Source organism: Sus scrofa, chromosome 1, assembly GCF_054392235.1.
Source record: "Sus scrofa isolate SSC_HxYL_T2T_F1_AM1 chromosome 1, Sscrofa_HxYL_maternal_Yorkshire_Landrace_v2.0, whole genome shotgun sequence".
Classification (NCBI taxonomy): domain Eukaryota; kingdom Metazoa; phylum Chordata; class Mammalia; order Artiodactyla; family Suidae; genus Sus; species Sus scrofa.
In genome coordinates this window covers 232,486,603-232,509,974 of record NC_139383.1, presented here as the reverse complement: position 1 = coordinate 232,509,974, position 23,372 = coordinate 232,486,603, and the positions used below count along the sequence as shown (strand labels likewise).

Here is a 23,372-nt window from a genome sequence, read left to right as displayed (position 1 = left end):
TGCCCACCATTTGGTGAAAGACCATACACTTACCTCCATGCATGGCATCAACTCGGATCTTCAGTTGTCCAGGCCCAGTCAGCAAACTCTTGATGGCGTTAAAATCAAAGATGGTCCGAAGGAGGTTGAGATAGATATCCACTGGGTCCACTATCTCCACTAAGGGCAGGAAAGCAAAAGCAGACACCCATGACTACCCATGAAGGATACTTGGTAGCATAAAAAATATAGAATTATGATTCCATCATATAGTACACATTTATGTGGAAAGCAAAATGTCCATTTGCTGACAAAATCACAAATTAAAGCACAAATTAAAGATGATATAAACTTTGCAAGTGATCTAGGTGTAAAAAAAAGAAACCTCAAGAAGTTACAAATTCTTCTTTGCAAGTAAAAAATCAACTACAAGAATGAAGTGGTTAAAATAAAACTGGGCCTATTGTCTCTATTCCCACCTTCTTTTTACCATCTCCCTTCCCCAAACTGCAAACACACCAATGCCAAGAGGCATGTTGGCACACCCACTCCTATGCTTCTTCTATGGGGATTGGCCAAAGAATGACTCAGCCGGCCTGAAACAAATCAAGTAACCTCAGCAGTGACCCCTACTTGCCAAAGGCCATGGTGTTGACCATGTCCAGGTTCTGAATTGGTGATGAAGGATGTATTTCAGAGCTTACATGAGTCTCTTGCATTCCCAGCCTAGTATCAGTGTCAGGGTGAGTGCCAGATACTTAGAAATCCTCATTAAACACAAACATTCTCCAAAGTTCTGCACTACCCAATGAGCAGGCATCCAAAACAAGTTTTTTCTGTTTATTTCACAGTTTCATAAAACCCAAAATATATCAAATTTTCAAACTTGGCAATCAGTAAATAATTAATACCCAGGAAATGCTTTTCCTAGAAGTGATAAATGTTTCATTTTATGTACTAAAATTTGTCCTTAAGCCTTTCTTTTTAAATTTGTACTTAACATTTTGAAACTTATGTGTGCTGTTTTTCACATTTTTCGAATGCATACTACTTTGGAATCCTGAGATAGGTAAACCTGCACTAAATCCATCTTAATAATTTTTAGTAAAACCAAGTGCAACACTTAATGGATGAGGTTTTAATATGTAACATGAAACTATCCCTTCATCCACATCTGAAAATATTTTTACTTGCACTTAAATCAAGGTAGTATGTGTATCTATACAAATATTACTTTTTTTTTTTTTTGTCTGTTGTCTTTTTTTGTTGTTGTTGTTGTTGTTGTTGCTATTTCTTGGGCCGCTCCCGCGGCATATGGAGGTTCCCAGGCTAGGGGTCCAATCGGAGCTGTAGCCACCAGCCTACGCCAGAGCCACAGCAACGCGGGATCCAAGCCGCGTCTGCAACCTACACCACAGCTCATGGCAACGCCGGATCATTAACCCACTGAGCAAGGGCAGGGACCGAACCCGCGACCTCATGGTTCCTAGTCGGATTCGTTAACCACTGCGCCACCACGGGAACTCCACAAATATTACTTTTTTAAGGAACACAGATAGTTTTTAATTATCTTTGTTTTTTTATTTCCCCAATACATCATTTTTTTTCTACTGTAGAGCAGGGTGACCCAGTTACACATACATGTATACATTCTTTTTTCTCACATTATCATGCTCCTGAGGAGGATATTAATCTACAAAACAAATTAATTAAAAATGATCTAGGAGTTCCTTTGTAGGGCAGTGGGTTAAGGATCCAGTGTTGTTGTCACTGTAGCAGCTTTGGGTCTCTGCTGTGGCACAGGTTTGGCCACTGGCCCAGGAATTTCCACATGCTGTGGGCATAGCCAAGAAAAAGTTATCTGTATGAACTGTACATTTAAAAATCATTAACATGGTAAACTTTTGCAGTTCCCGTCATGGCACAGTGGTCTGACCAGGAACCACGAGGTTGCGGGTTCAATCCTTGGCCTTGCTCAGTGGGTTAAGGATCCAGCGTTGCCATGAGCTGTGGCTAGGTCATAGATGTGGCTTGTATCCTGTGTGGCTGTGGTGTAGGCCGGCAGCTATAGCTCCAATTGGACCCCTAGCCTGGGAACCTCCATATGCCAGGAGTACGGCCCTAAAAAGACAAAAGACAAAAGACCAAAAAAAAAAATGGTAAACTTTATGTTACATACATTTTACCACAATAAAAAATTAATCTACAAAATTAAAGATATGGTCTGAATATGTTTGAAGTCTTATTCACTGTACCATATAGGATAATATTTTGGACAATTTAATTCTAGTTCTTTAATTCCTGAACTGCTTACCTAAATACATTTGGTATTTATAGCAGATAACAAATAGTACCAAACAGAAATGTAAAAAACAAATAAGTAGAATTCTATGAAAACTGAAAGTTCATATCGCATAGTTCATGTTCTTCAGTGAAATACCATAGATTGACTTGCTTCAAATTAACTCAAGATTTGCTCAACATTTAAAACCAGAAGAACATGGCATAAAAATTATCCCAAACAATTATCTCCAAATTATTCTTGGGAACCAGAAAATATCCCTATTCACCTCATGGTATCTGTAGCATTATAGAAAACAGCAAGCTAGCAAGGTGGCTGAAGCCAGGGGCCTGAATCTGAGTTCACCAAAGATCTGGATCTCTTGCACAGCTAATACAATTGTGAAAATACCAAAAATATATGAATAAATAAATATAATTTCTTCCTGACAGTAATACCTGATTTTTATTATTCATCTTATTCTTAAGTCCTATTTATACATAATAAAGTATCCTTAAATTATTTATTTAATATAAAATATCCCTTTATCTTAGTTATCAAGTTATCAAGTGGTCTTGTGTGTGTGTGTGTGCCTGTGTGTATGCATGCTCCCAACTAGATTAATAAAAGCAGCAACCATTGCTTCCAGTAGGTATCACATAGTTTTTAATTAATTTCTGCTCATTAGCTAAGCAAAGAACTGACTCAAAATCTTCCAAGAGGGCATGTGGAGGTCCCCAGGCTAGGGGTTGAATTGGAGCTACAGCTACAGGCCTACACCACAGCCCCGGCAATGCCAGATCTAAGCCACATCTATGACCTACACTGCACCTCATGGCAATGCCAGATCCTTAACCCTCTGAGCAAGGCCAGGGATCGAACCCACATCCTCATGGACTTTATGTCAGGTTCTTAACCCACTGAGTCACAACAGGAACTCCTGCCCCACCCTGCTTACCACAATAAACAAAACCAATCTCCACCATCCAAAAAAAAAATCTTCCAAGAAAAATGTGGTAGAGTTGGCCCAACACTGTGACTCAGAACAGTTCATTTGAAGTTCTTTTCTGTTTCTAAAATACCATGTGGCCAGGAGCCAGGTATTTCACTTTTTTTGCTAAATTAAATCACTTGTAAAAGAAAGAGAACATCTTAACACAAATTGGATTTAAGCTTACAGGAGCACCAAAGGAGTTTTAAAAATGTTACTTTTATTGTTACTTGTATGCCTTCTAGGAAAAAGCAATATGATAAAGCAGGGGGTGAAAAAAAATGATGTGCATATGCACGGTATTAATATCGTTTATGGTTCAATATTAATCTACAAATTGAAAAGTTATAATTTGAGGACTCAGAAATTGTATTCATCTATAATATAGGATAATGTTTTTGGCAACTTCATCCTTGTTTTTTTTTTATTTTTTTTAAAGATTACAGTTGATTTACAATGTTGTGCCAATTTCTGCTTTACAGCAAGTTGACCCAGTCATTCATATTTATACACACACACACACACACACACACACACACACACGTACAGACACAGACGTCCCTTTCTTATATTATCTTCCATCACTGTCTATCAATCCTGGTTTTTTAATTCTTGAACAATTTTCCTACATCCATCTGGTACTTAGTGAATTCTTAGGTAAAATCTCTCAACATGGAGTGTTGTATAGAGCAGGTGATCAACCATTGTGCATTGAATCAAGATAAACTACATGGTTCTGGCCTGGAAAAGAAATGCTGCCTTCCATGGGAAATTTTAATAGCCCCACTACCTTGTCAGGTCTCTTCTCAATTATCTAAAGTATTTCAGTATCTTCACCTTAACTGCTTAGAAAAGTGAAGACATATTTTGGCAATTCACAGCCGTGAAACATTCCCTATGTCAAAAATGATATAGAGTTTGGAAAGTGGTTTTTGAAAGTTGCCAGTTCTAAATTTCTTGGCTGCTCTCATTATTCTCTGCGCCACATTCAGATTATATCTATTTATCAAGTGCCACTCCTAAGACTGATAACTCAATGGCTTTCCTCTGCACAATCCCCTGGAAAAAAAAAGAAAAGAAACACCCCCATCCACGGAGTTATTCTGACTTCTTCAGAATACTCTATTACCTCTAAATGGTTTGAATTTGTTCTCCAGGTCAAATTCTTGTCTTCCTAGTCGAGACAGGTCAATTCGAAGGTCAGGGCATATGGCATATTCCTCAATTGTTTTGCTGATCTGATAGATTTTGTCTGAGACGACATCTGGTGCAGGACCTAAAATTTGAAAATAACATGCCACCAAAAATAAATTTGTTTTAAAAAATCCACCAAGCAGGAGAAAGATTCATTTGTTCTCTAGACAATTGTCACTAGCTCCCACTTCGATCAGATTCGCTACTTCTTATCCATCCACTGTGAAGGAAATGAGGCCAGCCTCACCTGTTCCATGGAGGCCACAAACCTACATGTTTATTTGTTCTAATCCACTCCTAAGCCATGATACATCTTCCCTAAAAATAGTTTCGCACCTGCCAGGGAGACCCGGTTATGTCATCAGCTTTATTCAGGCTATGAGACACAAACAGGATATGCATTTGACAGAAGTGAGGGATTCCAGATTTAAACTGAAGCTCCCCAAGTGCACTTAGTGAAAGAAAATACAATTTCTACTCCCAAGTCTGCTGCCTCATTGTTGATGGGTAAGCTGACCAGGATAGGTTATTTTCCCCAACTCACACTCTCTAGTGATTCCCAAGTTTTTAAAGAGAGGTTTAACTGTAAATATCTGATGCACATCCTCACAAGGTCAAGTTGACAATTAAGCTGTGATAGGCTTTAAATGAAATCAATAGTTGTCTTCCTCTAGTTTTTCCTTTCTTTTTAATTTTTATTTCAGCGCAAACCACTTTAGATTTTTTTTTTTTGCAACAAGTTTAGGAATCAAATAAATAAGTAGAAGATCTAAGATATAAATGATAGATAAGTAGGTAGATAGACAGATAGATAGCTTTGTGCATTGATCACTCTCACCAGCTATATTATAACTTTCTACTGAACATAAATTATGTCGATTTATTTTACATCCCAATCCTTAGAGCTACACTGTCCCATTCAATAGCCCTGGTCACATGTGGCTCTTAAGCACATGAAATGTAGCTAGTCTATCTGACATGTGCTGTTATTATAAAATACATGCCAAATTTTAAAGAGTTAGTAGAAAAACAGAATTGATCCCCTTCATAATTTCATAGTAACATGGTGAAGTGATAATACTTGAGATATGTTAAGTTAAATAAAACGTTATTCATTTCTTTTTTTTTTTTTTTTTTGTCTTTTTGCCTTTTCTAGGGCTGCTCCTGCGGCATATGGAGGTTCCCAGGCTAGGGGTCTAATCAGAGCTGTAGGCACCCTCCTACACCAGAGCCACAGCAACACCAGATCCGAGCCGCATCTGCAACCTACACCACAGCTCATGGCAATGCTGGATCCTTAACCCATTGAGCAAGGCCAGGGATCGAACCTGCAACCTCATGGTTCCTAGTCAGATTCATTAACCACTGCGCTACAACGGGAACTCCCAAAATGTTATTCATTTCATCTGCTTCTTTTTACTTTTGATCTGTCTACTAGAAAATTTTTATTTACATATGTGGCTCACAATATATTTCTAAGGAGTTTCTATTGCGGTGCAGCAGAAATGAATCCGACTAGTATCCATGAGGATGCGGATTCAAACCCTGGTCTCAGTTAGTGGGTTGGGGATCTGGCATTGCTGTGATCTGTGGTTTCGGTTGCAGACATGGCTCGGATCCCACGTTGCTGTGGCTGTGGCGTAGGCTGTGGCTGCTGTAGCTCTGATTTGACCCCTAGCCTGGGAACTTCTATATGCTGTGGGTGTGGCCTTAAAAAATAATAATAATACATTTCTATTGCACAGTGCTGCCTTCAAGCATAGCACTGTTATCAACCACCAATAAAGGCTCAATGAACATATAAAAAGGACTAATGACCAAATTCATCAGGTTGCAGACATTAAATGTGTGCAGGGTTTTTATATATCAATTACACCTCAGTAAAGCTGGGGCGGCAGGGAAGGAATAGAATTTGCACCATTTCGATAAAGAACCTAGTAGATTTTAATACACATTTTCCTATATAGCCAAAGTAAAGACCACAAAGAAATAAACAGAGTCTTTCTCAATTTCACTCCTTACCATTTTATATTCTTTCACAAAACTTAAAAATAAATAGTCTTATTTAGTTTTTGCACTTTTTTTAATGCTGGCCAGATGATACATGAATATCCCCCTGCCTCCCAGGTACCACATTATGTTCCTGGGCTGTTTACATTGCTTTTTTAAAAGTCTCCATCTGAGTTTGTATGCCAAAGCACAGCGATTTCCAAAAGTAAAACGATCTAGCAGGCTAAATGCCATTCAACCAGCCACACTGATAACCTCTTAGTCCATCAGCATCCTCTGCATTCCTTTGTACCTTCCCAGGTCCTGACATCTTTTGCTCCCTTGACTTCCCTCTTCATTTTAGTCAATTCCTGGTACAGTCATACAGGATTATTGTCTCTTAAAATCCTTCTTTCAAAAATATCAGAGCTGAAAGTCTTCAGCCCACAAATTCCTAATCTTCCTTCTACCCTCGTCTGCACCCCCTGCTGAGCCTGTTCCTCATTCCCACACTGCTGCCCATCATCACTTGATTAATCCCAGAGGCCAGCAGTCCACTGTCATGTCATGGCTCTCTTAGCCCAGGAAGCATTTGAGCCTTGCCTTGGTTCACATAATAACATAAGCCAACATTTGTTGAAACTCACCCATGCCACATTTCACACCTTCTGCGGAACTTCACACTCACAAAAAGTAGATGAAGTAGGCATTACTATTATCCTAAATTTCCAAATAAGGAAACTGAAGTTGGAAGAGGTGACCTTAACCAAGATCACATCGCTAGTAATTGACAGAGGCTGGGTTTGAATCCTAATAGTCTGATGTCAGCACAGACACTCTTAGCAACTGCCAGCCGTCTTGATGCCCCGCCATGCCCACACTGCTCCTCCCAACCCCAGGACATGGCCAGTGTCTGCTCCACCGCTGCCCTTCCCAGACTCTTCCATACACTGCTGAGGGAAGTGGTGAAATTATGCAAACTGGCTCTCCCAAAGAATGAGGCTGCTTAATGAATGTCACTTTGGCCCTCACAGCTCCTTGGGAACTGTCAACACATTTCGCAGAGGTCCTTTTAGGAAACATCTCTTTTCTTTATTTCCTTTTTTTTTTGCTTTTTAGGGCTGCACCTGAGGCAAATGGAAGTTCCCAAGCTTGGGGTCGAATTGAAGCTACAACCACCAGCCTATGCCACAGCCACAGAACAAGGGATCTGAGCCACATCTGCAAACTACACCACAGTTCACAGCAACTCTGGATCCCCAACTCACTGAGTAAGGCCAGGGATTGCACCTGCATCCTCATGGATACTAGTCATATTCGTTTCCACTGTGCCATGAAGGAAACTCCCAGAAAACATCTCTTTTTATCCCAAGTCCCTTCTCTAACTTTGCCCCATTATCTTGGCAGGCAACATCTCTTCTTTTTTTTTGTCTTTTGTCCTTTTAAGGCCACACCCATGGCATATAGAGGTTCCCAAGCTAGGGGTCCAATCGGAACTGTTGCTGCCGGCCTACACCACAGCCACAGCATCTGTGACCTTCACCACAGGTATTGGCAATGCTGGATCGTTAACCTACAGAGCGAGGCCAGGGATCGAACCCACAACCTCATGGTTCTTAGTTGGATTCATTTCCACTGTGGCATGACAGGAACTTCTTTACTTTTTTTTTTTTTTTTTTTTTTTGAAGAGTTAGAGACACCTCTTTCCCAAAACTTCCATTCTGTTCCCCTCAAAGTGCCTCTTTCCCCACCTTTGCCTTCTTACTCAGAAGTTCTGCCCACTTCTGGTTCCCAGTGACCTCTGCAACTTCTGAGTTTTTGTGACACTGGTAAAGTTTTTAAATTCATTTTCATTCTCGGTGACTTCATCAGGTTGTTCTGAGGATGAAATGAGATCACGTAGGTAAAGTTCTGAGTATGGAGCCTGGCATGCCGTAAGTATTCCAAAAAGTCAGTATTTTTGTTAGTGAGTCCTTTTGTCCTCCAGCATCTTCTCCTCTACTTAAAAACATGCTTAAAATGGTCCTGTTTTCTAAATAATCTAAAAGCAATATAGTTTCAGATGTTTCCCATTTCTCTGGATGTGCCAGCTAATTCTACACACATTTAATTCTTCAGCCTTTTGACTTATTGTGTAAGGCGCATTTGCATGACACCCAGTAGAAGAGATGAATGTCTGCAACTTCAGATGAAGGATGTCATGGAAGAAACCAACTGAGTCTCTCTATGCCATTAGGAATGTTAGTCTCATTAATGAAGGCATATAAATATGAAGAATTAAACTAATTCTTATTAACTAAACGAACTAATTAAATAGTTAAAGGCAAGTGACAAGTTCAACCCCTTCCCCCTATTTAGGACATGATTGAAAAGGTCTCATAATCTGTAATTTAGCCTACAAAATGGGTATTTAAAAAATATCTTCTCCTTTTAATCCTCACAAGTTATAGAGATGGCTAAGATGCACTTGCAAGATACAAAGTTAGATATTAGTTCAAAGTTTAAATACAGCATTTAGTTTGGCAACTTCTATGCTACATTTCTCTACAAATTGCCATTTTGAGTCCATCAGATGACCTGTGTTATCCCTGTATAGAATACCTGCATATTTTTTCTTGAAATATTCAGTAGCTGCTGCAAGACTAGATGTGGCTCCTAGATGTGCTTTATAGTGAAACAGTTTCTTGGATCATACCTTCAAAAACGAGGCTCTTTGTAAGGTGTGTCTTTTAAACACTTGATGCGAGTGAGTAATTTTCTTTTTTTGGATAAGGTCCAAAATGGCTGCGGGGGGTGGTGGTGTTGATCATGTACCTTCCCTTCCGGATGTGCTTTTTTCCCCCTGGGGCCAGGGATACTTCATAGTGATAACTGCTGTTGGTAAGAATTCAGCTTCCACCCATGTAAACACAAAGACTCAGTGCTGTAGCTTAAGAGAGATTTAAGAGACTTAACAACCAAACGCAATGCATGGTTCTGGGATGAATCTTGGTTTGAACAAAACAGATGTAGATAACATTTGGGAGAGACTTCTGAATGTAGATTAGATTTTAGATGATATTAGAGAATTAGTGTTATTTTTGTCAGGTGTGATCATGTAGTTAACATGGAATATGTCTCTATTTTAGAGATGCATTCAAAAATATTTAGGTATGAAATATCTTCATGCTGTAATTTACCTTAAAATTCTTTGGGGGAAAAATAAGCAAAATGGAAAAACAAAGTAATGGAAACATGGTATCCATTTATTATACTTCCTACCTTAATATATGTTCAATTTTTTTTTAATTTACCCCTTTACATATTTTCCACCCTACTAGGACTTCTAAACTACAAATTTATATGAATATAAGTGGAAGTGCCCATGATGGCACTATGGGATTGGCCATATCTCTACAACAGCAGGACCAAGGTTCGATCCCTGGCCCAGCATAGTGGGTTAAAGGATCCAGTGTTGCCGCAACTGTGGCGTATTTCACAAATGCAGTTTGGATCTGATCCCTGGCCCAGAAGCTCCAAGGGCTATGGGCAGCCAATAAAGAAAAAAAGGAAAAAAAGAAAAATCAAACTAATTCTAAGCATGCCAGTGAGAGAGTCAACACTATAGGACATACAAGACAGAGTGTAGGATTTATGCTAAGAAGTCATCTGTCTGGCCCTGAGCAACCATGTGACCTGGAGCAAACAACTTCATAGGGCTCTGATATGTTCACCTGTAAAATGACAGGAATCATCTAAATGACTTTGAGGATACATTCAGCTTTAAAATACAGAGCCCTTCCATGTCAGATAAGCATCAACAATTCAACCCTTTCACTGGGCTTAGGAAGGCAGACGACCAAGATACCAAGTGGGTTTGAGTGCCTGTTATGCCACTTCCCTATCATGTCACCTTGGGCACCGTGATGCTTAAACTTATGCATCAAATTGCTTGGGCCAGGGATGGCCCAGAAGTTCAGCTAAATGTTATTCTGGGTGTGTCTGTGAGGTTGTTTCTGGATGAGATTGACATTTGAATCAGCAGACTGAGTAAAGCAGACTGCCCTCCTCAGTATGGGTGGGCTTCATCCAACCCACTGAAGGCCTGGACAGGACAAAGAGCTGAGTAAGAGAGACTTTACTCTCTGTCTGCTTCCAGCTGACACACTGGTCTCCTCCTGCCTTTAGACCTGGACTCAGACTGGAGCTTATACCATCAGCTGTACTGCTTCTCAGGCCTTCAGACTTGGATCAGAATTTATACCATTGGCTCTTCTTGGTGTCCAGTTTGCTAACCACAGATCTTGGGACTTCTCAGCCTCCATAATCACATGAGCCAATTCTTTATAATAAATCTCTTTACAGATCTCCCTCAACTTTTTTTCCTTTTTTTTTTTTTTTTTTTTTTTTGTCTTTTTAGGACCACACCAAAATCATATGGAGCTTCCCAGGCTAGGGGTTGAGTTGAAGCTGTAGCCACCAGGCTACACCACAGCCATAGCAATGTCAGATCCAAGCCACATCTGCAACCTATGCCACAGCTCATGGCAATGCCGGATCTTTAACCCACTGATCAAGGTCAGGGATCAAACCCTGGATACTAGTTGGGTTTGTTAACCACTGAACCATGATGGGAATTCTTCCCTCAACTTTCAATGGAGTTATATCCCAATAAACCCACTGGAAATTGAAAATATGATAAGGCAAAGATGCATTTAATACACCTAACATCATGACTTATCCTAGCCTATCTTTAATGTGCTCAGAACATGTACATTAGTACAGCTGGGCACAATTGTCTAATACAAAGTCTATTTTATGATAAAGCACTGAATATCTCCTGCAATTTATTGAATACTGTACTGAAAGGGAAAAACAGAATGGATGAAGGGGTACAGAAGGGTTGTAAGTGTATCAGTTGCTTACTCTCATGATGGGGTGGGAGCTGTGCTCACTGTAGTTGCCCAGCATCATGAGAATCAGATCACACACTGCCAGCCCAGGAAAAGATCAAAATTCAAAATGGAATGAAGTACAGTTTCTATTGAACGCATATTGCTTTCACATCATCATAAAGTCAAAAAATCTCTCAAAGGAACTATCATAAGTCCTATTGGTTCTGCTTCTCTGGAGAACTCTGACCAATACAGGCACCTCACTAGATTTTTCTGCACCATTTCCTCTCCTCCTTGCCTGTCGACCACCAGGGGGTCACTGTAAAACCATGATAATGTAAGAGGGAAGAAATCATGAGAATTAAGGTGTACTCTGAACCACATACCTCCATTGGCCACATTAAACTTCACTCCAAATTCTCCCCCTGGTCCTCCAGGGCAGTGGCTGGCTGTTAAGATGATTCCACCAGCTGCCTTGATCTTTCTGATAATGCAGGAAACAGCAGGTGTCGACAAGATGCCATTCTGTCCAATAATCAGTCGACCAATCTAGATTAGCCAGGGGGGGAAAAAATCAATTCAGTTACATGAGATTGAAGTCCATTTCAATAAGAAGATGTCTCAGACTCTGATATCACACACTAATTAATCTCTTGCAAAAAGAACTGAATGGGCTTTAGGTGGGGGGAGGTGGGGTCGGGGAGGGTTGGCTCTAGCGTTGTCTCTGCTGCCAGTGTCTCCAAGACCATTTAGGACACCCACATCTTGTAGACAGTTATTAACCTGTAAATGGGATCTGTCTCACTGATTTTCAGTAACTTGAAATACCTGCTTCTAATAACCAAAGGGTTAGCTTGAATCACCCAAGGTTTTAGTTTGTTACTGGTTCAGAAACTGCACATGCACATGCTGGAAATTACAAAGAAAAAAATAGAGAGCACTTTTCTGCTTCACCTTCCTTCTCTGCCTCAGCACAAGCTCACATGGCAGGGGCCTGATCTACTATAACCTCATCGTCAGCAAGTGTATTTTACCTGTACTCAGAAGGCCTGTTTTCCTGAAGGCAGAAATTCTATTTCAGCCACTAAGTGACAGCACATGCTTGGGACATTGGCAAAATCCAGCAGAGATATGGAGGTCATCCACTGGTGTGGCCAGACTCTACAGCTGCAAAACTGATTTTTAAAGAGAAAGCAGCATGGCCCTGCAGAGCACTACAATGGAATATTACTCAGCCATAAAAAAGAATGAAATAGTGGCATTTGCAGCAACATGGATGTACCTAGAGATTATCATACTAAATGAAGTTAGACAGCAAGAGACAAACATCATATGATATCAGTTAAGTGTGGAATTTTTAAAAAGGACAGAAATGAACTTATTTCCAGAACAAAAACAGACTCACAGACTTTGAAAAACTTATGGTTACCAAAGGGGACAGGTGGGAGGAGGGAGGGGTGCACCGTGGGTTTGCAATGGAAATGTTCTAAAATTAGAGTGTGATGGTAGTTGTACAACTATAAATATAATAAAATTCACTGAAAAAAATAAGAGAAATACTTTTGTTGATGGGAAAAAATAAAATAAACTAGGGCCCAATGTCATCCAATCCAGGGGCTCTCAAATGTTGCTACAAATTAGAATCATTAATGATGCCTAGGAGTTCCCACTGTGGTGCAGCAGAAACGAATCTGACTGGGAACCATGAGGTTTTGGATTAGATCCCTGGCCTCTGTCAGTGGGTTGGGGATCCGGCATTGCCATGAGCTGTGGTGCAGGGCGAAGATGTGGCTTGGATCCCATGCTGCTGTGGTATAGGCCGGTGGCCACAGCTCCGATTAGACCCCTGAACTGGGAGCCTCCATATGTTGCAGGTGTGGCCCTAAAAAAAAAAAAAAAAAAGAGGCCCAAAAAAAAGTGATGCCTAGAAGATTCTCCATACTAAGACTGTTTCCCACACTAATTAGAATCTCGGGGTGGGGTTCCAGTAGTGATAGTTTTTAAAGCTCCACAGGTGATTCCAACATTCAGGTGAGTTTGATGATCAAACCCCCTCATTACTCGAAGAGCCAGAAGCATGGGCATCACCTGTGAACTTGGGAGAACCACAAAATTCAAGCCCACCCCACACCTACTGAATCAGAATCACTATCTCAGCAAGACCCCACCCCTTCTTCCTTTCACATAATTCATTTGTCCAGTAAAGTTTGAGAAGTACTGACGTAGTCCAGAAGCCAAAACAAGCTTTTATGTCCAGCTCAACAGCACAGTGACCCTGGCACCACTGACAGCAATGCTAGAAGCAGGTCAACCACCAAATATGACAATGGAAAAGATACATCTTTTAAAAATATTTTAAAAAGAACAAACACAAGAGCTCCAAAAACAAAGCAGTCTTCAGAAATTTAGGATGGAAAGACCTACACACCACAACATCTCCAGACATATTTTCAAGGTGATGAGGCTATTTATAAACAAATAAGCCTAATAATAGTAGTAATAATTATTAGTTGGATACCTATTGGAAAAAATCAGCAGTGTTCTGTGATAGACAATAATGGAGTATAAATTTTAATAATAACAATAGGTAAGGAAGCTTGGATTTTATTCTAAGTACAGTGGGAATCCATTGAAGGCTTTTAATCAGTAGAAGTAACCTGATATCAGTTTGGTTTTTGGGGTTTGTTTGTTTGTTTGTTTGTTTTTTGCTTTTTAGGGCTGCACCTGCAGCATATGGAAGTTCCCAGGCTAGGGGTTGAATTGGAAATGCAGCCACTGGCCTATGCCACAGCCATAGCAACACAGGATCCGAGCTTCATCTGCAACCTGCACCACAGCTCACGGCAATGCCAGATCCCCAACCCACTAAGCGAGGCCAGGGGTCGAACCAGCATCCTCATGGATACCAGTCAGGTTTGTTACCCCTGAGCCACAATGGCAACTACTCAGTTACATTTTCAAAGATCATGAATGGAGCAATCCAAGTGATTTTATTAAAAAACAAGTCATATCAAATCAGCAAAACTCTCCCATGACTTTCCTTGTCCCCCATCATCCCAAGGTAAAGTCAAAATCTTCAGAGTCTACCAGAGCCTACATGATCTGACCCCCATCACCTGTCCTTCTCCACTTCCCTCCCTCCCTCTGCTCCTCACACAGCTGGTTTGCTGTTCCATACACACATCAAGCATGCTGAGGGCCTTGACCTTTGCTCCTTCCTCTGCTTAGAGCACCCTTACCCAGGTACTCACAAGCCTGCCCCCTCCTGTCCTTTGGGTTACTCTTTCAATGTCAACTAATCAAAGACAGCACTTTTGACGGCCCTATATGGTACAGGAGCCATCAGTCCCTAATTTCCCTAGTGTCTTCTATTTTCTGTATCCTGTTCAGTCTTCTGTATTACACACAGTTTCTCCCCCCAATATCATCCATTTTATTTATTTCCCACTATAGATAAGCTCAAGGGCTTTGTTTTTTCCACCACCATATTCTGAGAATATAGAACCAACCTAGCATATAGTAAGTACACAGTAAATATATATTGAATTAATTAATTTAAAAAAATAGAATTCTCTTCATGGCTCAGCGGTTAATGAACCTGACTAGGATCCACGAGGATTTGGGTTCAAGCCCTAGCATTGCTCAGTGGGTTAAGGACCCAGCGTTGCCATGAGCTGTGGTGTAGGTCACAGACATGTCTTGGATCCCAAGTCGCTGTGGCTGTGGCATAGGCTGGCAGCTACAGCTCTGAATCAACTCCTAGCCTGGCCTCCATATGCCACAGGTGCGGCCATAAAAAGCAAAAAGAAGATGAATGACTGATGAATGAGTGGCTATTGTGTGAAAAATGCATTAGAGAATGACAAGAGCATAAGGAAGAAGATCAGACGGGGGTCATCACAGCAGAACTAAGTTTGGACAGTGTCTTGGACTAGACTAGCGGCAGAAGACATCAAGGGAAGTGATCATGGTTGAATACATTTTTGGAAGGAGAATGAACACAACATGTGGGGGGAATGAACTGCAGAAGAGTGGTGCTATGGTAGCCAGCCTCCTAGATGCCCCCAGTCATCCCTGCCTTCTGGCATTCAAGCCTTGGTGCAGTCAGTCCCCTCCAGTAGTGCATAACGCAGATCTGGGTGATCAGCAGAATGTTGCAGAAGTGATGGTGTGGGACTTCCAAGGTGGGGCCATAAATGACACTGCCGCTTCTGCCTTGCTCTTGGATTGTTCACTCTGGGGGATAGCAGCCACCAAGTCATGAAGACACTCAAGGAGCCCAGTGTAGCCACCTGAATGGAGAGAAACTGAGGCCTCCCACCAACATCCAACACCCACTTGCTAGGCGTGTAGGGGAGCCATCTTGCACTGGATCCTCCAACCCTTCCAGCCTTCATACGACAAAGCCTCCACCAATATGTGACTGCGACAAAGTCAGAAAAACCTACCTCCCATCCCAGAGAAACTGTGAGCAATAATACATATGTGTTGTTATTTTAAGCCACTAGGTTTTGTCATAACTTCTTACACAAAAAATAACTCAAACAAGGGCAGTGAGGAAAGGAGTCAACTCCCAGCTTCTACCTTTAATAACTTGATGGATGGTGGTGCCATTTATCAAGATAAGAAAGACACAGGACAACAATTAACTCATATTATTACCCAGAGCCATGACAGTTCTACATGCTTTTGTTAGAATTTAGTCTTGCAACTCATTTTATTGAGTTTTACCATGAAATAGGCAAAACTAGCAGACCTTGTCGTTACAGCAATGAACTAATTCATTGCTCTCAAGACATGAGAACCCTGCTCTCAAGTGTTCTCACTGAACACTGCTCTCAAGGTATAAACCTGTAGATACAAAAATGTGAAATATATCTGTAACTTTAGTTCATAGTTTTCTGTCTCATTTTTCAGAATTATTCTTAAAGAAATAAACTTTAAAGGGAGAAAAGATATGTAGGTGCAGACATTTCCTATAGTGGTATTATTAGAGGTAAAAAAATTAAAGGCGATCTTTATGAATGTCTAATAATGAAGAACCTATAAAATAAAGTATGAGGTATCACTTATAGAATATTCTTCAGCCATCTAAAAGGATATTTATGAAGATCGTGCAACCGTGGTAGACTTGGGGCACAATCCACAAAAAGTTATACTCCCCTTCCCTAGGACAGAGTTGTTGCTGAGAAGCAGCTGGCCCAGCCTACATTTTCTAGGCCACCCCTGCGTCTAGGTGTGGTCACGTGACCAGTTATCACAACAAGTGATAAACTCGTGTGAGAATGAGAACACAAGTAATGCATGTTCCTTCTGGGCTAAAGATGTTAAGGAGTAGATACACCTTCTCCTCACAGCTTTTTTCCCCTTCCACAGAATCAATATGGGTGACCAGGCAGCTGGATGAGATGTCAGGGTCACAAGATGGAAAGAACCTGGGTCCCTGTCTCATTGGATGGACAAGAGTCTTTGCCCAAAAGCAAGATCCACATTGGACTGTCATGGGAATGAGAAATAAATTTCCACTGTTTTTAAAACAGTAACAATCATCTATGTTTCAGGCTTATCTGCTATAACAACTTATATTTTCTTAAGTAGTAGAGAAGGAACAAAGACAATGCTTTAATGCTAAGTCAGAAATGCAGAACTTTAAGTAACTTGTATGCTATTACAGCAGTGTACTTATGTATACTTTGGGCCTAGCACTTAGAAAAATACAGAAATCAATACGCAGAGTTTATTAAAACAGGAGAGATTATACATACATTTTTGTCTTCTTAAACTTGAATTATTTTTTGAAAAGATAACGTATACTGTGTTTAAGATTTGAGAGGGAAAAGACGCTTGGACAAAATTCCAACCTGAAGCATTTTGGCTACAACCAGAGAATTAACAGAAATTCTAGTTATCTGAAAATTTTACCTGGGTGGACCTGCTCATTAACCCACCAATACCAAAAAAAAAAAAAATGAGGCAGTGCTGGCCACTGCATGTAACTCTAGTTGAGGGACTTCTGAGAGGCAAGAAGTGCTGGAGGAGATACAGGGGGGTGAGAGATGAGGCTTCAAGGTCAGACATGGGAAATCACGAGAAAATTCATGTCCCGTGGGAGTGGTCACCAAAGGGGACATTGGCAGAGGAGGATAATCAAGTAGGTTGGCTGACGAGTCCTGTTAATACCGTCAGCCTCTTTCCCCAGCCACCCAAAGGGCTTGTGAATGAAGTGGCCACAGCAGCAAGCAGGGAGGTCAAGCATGGACTCAGCAATGTGGACCTCCACTCATCAAGGCTGACCTGGCTACAGCCCCCGCTGAGGGCTCCGTCTGCCCATCTGCCCACAGCAGAGACCAACCCTCACTCTCACTCATCTCTGCCTCTGTGTACACATCACCTTGTGTGTGTGTCCCTTTTCTCCTCTTCTGTGAACTCTCCCTCTCCCAGTTAGCCCAAGGCAAATGTCATCCGGAAAGCTAGGACTTTCAAGATCTAGTATTCATCCAAGAAATATAACTTTCAGAAGGCCCTGTGGTGTAAAGAAAAAGCAGCCAATCTAAAGTTAAAAGATCTAGTTATGAGTGTTGGCTGTACCCCTGACCCAAGTTGAATCATGTTGCTTCTCTGAGGCTTGGTTCTTCATCTGCAAAGACCAGAGAGTTTGGAGTCAGGAAAATTCACTTAAAATGAGATTATATAAACTCTTTGTGAAATTCAACGTGACTCAAATCATGCTATTGCCTTCCCCCAATAGCCTCCCCTCCGGCCAAATGCAAAATTCATTCCCTTAAATTACCACTTCCACTTTCTGAAAAAGTCTTAGGGGTACTTTAAGCAGACCACTACCTTGCAAGGAAAAGATAGTCTGATTACATAATTGGCTTTGGTTTTGTTTACAGCACTGGAGCAGACAGCATCTGACTTTTATCCTGGAGTGAAACCCAGACCGCAGCCTGGGGAGGTCTGAGCCATGGCACTCTGCTGCCCCTTCTCTGACCCTCCCCAAGGGACACTGGAGGACTGTCGTTCCCATGGTCTATCTTTGGCTGGAGGAGGGAACCCCACCTGGTCTGGCAGAAGGTGCACCAACCTGGGTGGGCTTAACTGCCACTGAGGAACACGTCCTTCAAGTCCCACCAGGAAAGGGGGCAAGGTAGATCTTCATCTGCTGCCACTTACACACAGAGAAGGCACACAGATACACACCCAGCATCCACAGGTAGCCAGGAGAACACTGTCACACTGGTGGCTAAAGACACATAGGTGAGACACACACTTTCTGAGATACACAGATACACACACCCATTATGAACTTGTTCCCACTCAGCCTTTTTTTTTTTTTTTGTCTTTTTTGGGCTACACAAAGGGGCTAGGGGTTGAATTGGAGCCACAGCTGCCAGTCTACACCACAGCCACAGTAACATCAGATCTGAGCCACTTCTGAGACCTATGCCATAGCTTGTGGCAGCCCCGGATCCTTAACCCACTGAGCAAGGCCAGGGAAGAACCAGCATCCTCATGGACATTATGTTGGGTTCTTAACTCAGTGATCCACAATGGAAACTCCCATCAGCCATGACTTCTAAATGCTTGGGAAAGGGAGGATGTTGCAGGGAGCTGTGTGCATCATTTCCCTCAGTGTGGTTACTTATAATCTCTCTGAGTCTATTCTTTTAACTGGATGCCAGTGCCCTCCACCAACTCTTTTTTTTTTATCTTTTATTTATATATATATATTTTTTCTACTGTACAGCATGGTGACCCAGTTACACTTACATGTATACATTCTTTTTTCTCACATTACATGTTCCATCATAATTGACTAGACAGAATTCCCAGTGCTACACAGCAGGATCCCATCGCTAATCCATCCCGAAGGCAAGATTCTGCTCTCTTTACTCCAAGTTCCCAGTCCCTCCCACTCCCTCCCCTTCCCCCTTGGCAACCACAAGTCTATTTTCTAAGTCCATGATTTTCTTTTCTGTGGAAAGGTTCCTTTGTGCTGTATATTATATTCCAGATATAAGCGATAAACCTCACCTCGATTGTATCACTGTGTACTCCACCCATGAATGGGCATAGCAAGTGCCCCAAGAATCGATCTTCACCCCTACATGCCACATACCAGTGTCCCAAGAAAGAGGAAACCTGATTTCATGAAGCTTTCTCTCAGCACATCCATTCTTAACATCACGTGCCACATACAATGAACTTTTTGATGACTTTATTTCTGATGGCTCCCTCTTTTCAGAACACTAATAACTACTCTTCTAAATTAGATTTTGCATGAGTTCAGTTTCTAATTAGCTCAGAGTAAAGTCCTAGAGTACAGCAATATACAACTGAAACCCCGAGGCTAGAATCTCTGAGTAGACACAGAATTTTGATTTCAAATAATTCCCCTCCAGTAACCCAAGACCAATGAAAGCAGGATTGTGTTCATATGTGAATTCCCTTAAAGAAGATCCCCCCTTTATGACTTGATTTTAGATTTTAAATAAGTTGTTTAAAAAAGAAAGGGCCCCATAGAGAGAAAAGAAGTAAGCATGACATCCTTCAATATCCCCTGCTTACTGCGTCACATCCCTGTAATTCCCAAAGTGAATCAGGGAGAGTGAAGAGGGCACTAAACAGAAACTTCCTTGATGGTTCGCAGAGAAAGTGCTGTACAGGACCACACAGCCACGGCCACATCCACCTACGAAGCACATGGGAAGTCATATATACAAAGATGCCTGTTTCTTGTCTCCTCCATTAAGCATAAAACAAAAATCATGAAGAAAGCCCAGAGCCAAGCTGCCATGGATGGCCGGGCTTCAGTGTCTCAGCCCCAGCTGTCAGAGAGGCATGCCAGCCCTTGACCAGAGCCGTACATGAGTCAGCAGGAGAGAGCCAAGTGGAATTTTGAGAAATAACAAACTCAAGACATGCATGTGGTTATCCAAACATCAAGGGACCTCTCCGTTTGCACGTGGATAATTGTACAGTTATATGCTCTGTTACATGGAGACCAAATGGGAGTGACCGAGCTCACCCTCAGCTGCCTGTTCCCCTGGAGGTCTGTACATACACACTCAGGGGCTGGAAGGTGAGAGGTGAGAGCACATTTGAACCAAACCAAGATGGATTTCACATTCAGTTCCTAACATCTGAACAGGTGCAGAAAAGTTGCAGGCATCTAGAAGTTTGGCCCCAGTTCTGTTCCTCAATCAGCCCCCCACTTGTCAAGATCTCATTGAGAGGATCCTGCAATCTAGCACTCCTTGGGTGCAAAATGGGGGTGATGAAATTGGAACTCATGTTTCTGATGTCTATTAGGTGTTATCTGTCTTGAAAAATACTGAAATCTTTACTTTCAGATACAGAACCTGACTCACAGAAGCAAGAAAGGGCTATGTCTACTGCCATTTTTGAGGTGACCAACCCAACTGGATACCAGAATAAAAACTATTATATCTATCTGGATCAAGAAGGCAGTGCTGAATGCCCTGAGATAAGCTGAGATTTTGGTATCCAATGGGAAAGGAGGCAAAACGGACTGGCCACCTATCGGCTATGTGACTTTGGACAAGATCCTAAATCCTCTGTATCTTGATTTAGTTAACTAAAAGATGGAAGGTGAGAAAAAGGAACATAGCCAAGGTCTAGTTCAGTGTGTGGTACTCAATAAATTCTCAACATGTTTCCCTTGCCTTCTTTGCTGGTGTCATTTCTTAATTCTTAATTATGAATTTCTAATACATAGTAATTGAATGAATTTGTTTTACTAACCTGCAGTGGTTTTCTAATTACTGTATCATATATATGACATATACATAAGATATTTAGTAAGTATATACAAACAAGAAAATGAAAATCATCTGTAAACCTAAAAATGATCATTATAAACATTCTGGTGTCTACCCATTGTCTGTGTGTTGCAATGTATCTCTCTCTCTCCATCTGTTTCATTTACGTATTTATATACTTTTACAAAAAAAGATTGTTGTGTGGTCGACATCTTTCATGTAATATATCAGAGTCCTTCCCTGGAGTCTGCCTTTCCATGCTACTAACCATCTTTCCACAGCACGATTTTAGTGTTTGTATGGACTTTCATTACTTAAATGGACAATGGTTTATTGACCAATATAAAAGTATTCTTTTACCTAAGTTTTTATACGCAAAACTAAAAAATGCTTAAGGACTAAACCCACATCACGACATAAGTTAAACTGAAGGTAGCTTGCCACTATTTAAATAGAAAATTAGTTGCAAAGTGCCTATATAAGCGCAATGTCTTCTTTCTTTAACCACCAAACCTGCTCTCTAGGAAACGGCTGAAGTCCATGGTGAGGAGTGACAGGACCATGTCTGTGACTTTATCATAGCCCAGATCTTCTCTCGTTGCCCCATGTTTGCCTCTGACTTGCACTGTCCACTGGTATGTCCCATGCAGGCTGCTAACTTACCCACATTGCTGAGCTCACAGCAGACACTATTCACGCAAGGTCCACTCCTGCCTGGAAGAGTAGGATTTATACTGCTTATATTTCTTACTATTGGTCCATCCAACTCCAACACAAGTTCTATTTATTATCGTAGAAACATAGGTCATTAGGGAACACTCAGTCATCTCCTTCAACTCTACGCTGTCTTCAAATATTTCTGACATCTGGGACTCTGCTTCTACTCTCTTTTTGAATATATCAAGGGAAGATCTGTCTTCGGCAGGGGGGTGTCCTGTGCACATGAGCAGACACATATGTTGCTTAGCTACCTAAATGTTTAAGAACATTTTCCATCTGGTACCTTTATAGGTAAACAGAAAAAATATATATGAATACACACACACACACACACACACACACACACACACACACACACATATATATATTTACCCAAAAGAAAAAATTCAGTATTTTTGGCACCTTTATAGATGGAATGTATATATTCATACACATCTTCCTATAGAGGTGTCTATATTGTCCCAGAAAAATCTCAGTCTCTCTTTATAGCTATGTGTTTCTCTGAGTAGTTGTCACAATCAATTAAAATACATATGTATGGATATTTAAATAAATTCCATCAGACCAGTATCTGTTTGGTTGGGAAATAATTACTGCCCATTTGCTAAGTGCTTCCATCCCTTATACTATGTTCCAGTGAACTAAAGACCTCTGGCAATCATAGATTTACAACTCAGCAAGATTAAACAATTTACTGTTATTTATGACAGCAAAGCTGGGTCTTCTGTATTATATTCCACATTAGCATCTGTCACTTTACATTTGGGAGAGCCTGTCCAAAAAAAGATTATGCCTTCTAACCAAACATTCAGCAAGGCTGCAGGAACAGGCACCCTGACAAACAGCCTGACAAAATACTTTAAAGCATCGCTAGAGCTTGCAGCTGTGCATTTTCATACTACTCGGCAGATGAGCGTGGAGTCCCTTAGCCTCTGCGTGGTCTGTTCCTCTCGGTAATCTCTCACATGGCCCAGTCCATTAGGCTTGAAAATCTTCATGAAATGAGCAGATTAAGATCTGGCCTCAGTTGGAGGCAATGATTTGGGTAGAGCGGGTGGGTCTGCTCTTGACACAGCCTAAGCCTCAGAAAGGTTTAAGGTTGAAAAGCACAGCATTGACTTGTCTGATTAATAACAGAAAACAATGCAGAGACCATGCAAAAAAAAAAAATAATAAAAAGTCCCTTATGTTGAGTTAAAGTCTGTGCCAGAGCAGCTGCTACCACCTCAAATACCGTGACAGGCTGTGTGTACACATGTATTTGTATGTGCATGTGTGTGTGTCATGTGTGTGTGTGTGTGTGTGTGTGTGTGTGTGTGTGTGTGTGTGTGTGTGCACGTATGTGCTGGGCGAGGATCATGACTTGAGCAGCCGCCACCCAAGCCATAGCCAGCAGTGTGCAGGAATGCCAGATGCCAAGAGGAACCTCTATGAAAGCAACTGTGATCACCACTGGGCAGGCACCTTCCATCAGTAAGGTGAGAATGAACAGCAGATGTGCACATGTCCTTCTGTTATTTTGACCAGAGGAAAACGGTTTGGTAATAATAGTGTTCTGTGAA

At 41.2% G+C, this 23,372-nt stretch overlaps 1 protein-coding gene across 4 annotated transcripts in view; it reads right to left on the bottom strand.

The window, feature by feature from the left end:
- The window catches only part of PGM5 (phosphoglucomutase 5), a 203,367-nt gene that overhangs the window by 171,060 nt on the left and 8,935 nt on the right, over positions 1-23,372 (bottom strand). For all 4 annotated transcript variants that reach the window (XR_014822672.1, XM_003121933.7, XM_084987596.1 and 1 more), the window contains exons 2-4: positions 11,695-11,857; positions 4,381-4,527; positions 34-159 (exon numbers count right to left, since the gene is read on the bottom strand). Coding sequence is in view for 3 of the 4 variants with exons in the window: in XM_003121933.7 (XP_003121981.4) it covers positions 34-159; positions 4,381-4,527; positions 11,695-11,857 (436 nt within the window). In the remaining variant the exon portion in view is untranslated. The remainder of the gene's footprint in view (positions 1-33; positions 160-4,380; positions 4,528-11,694; positions 11,858-23,372) is intronic.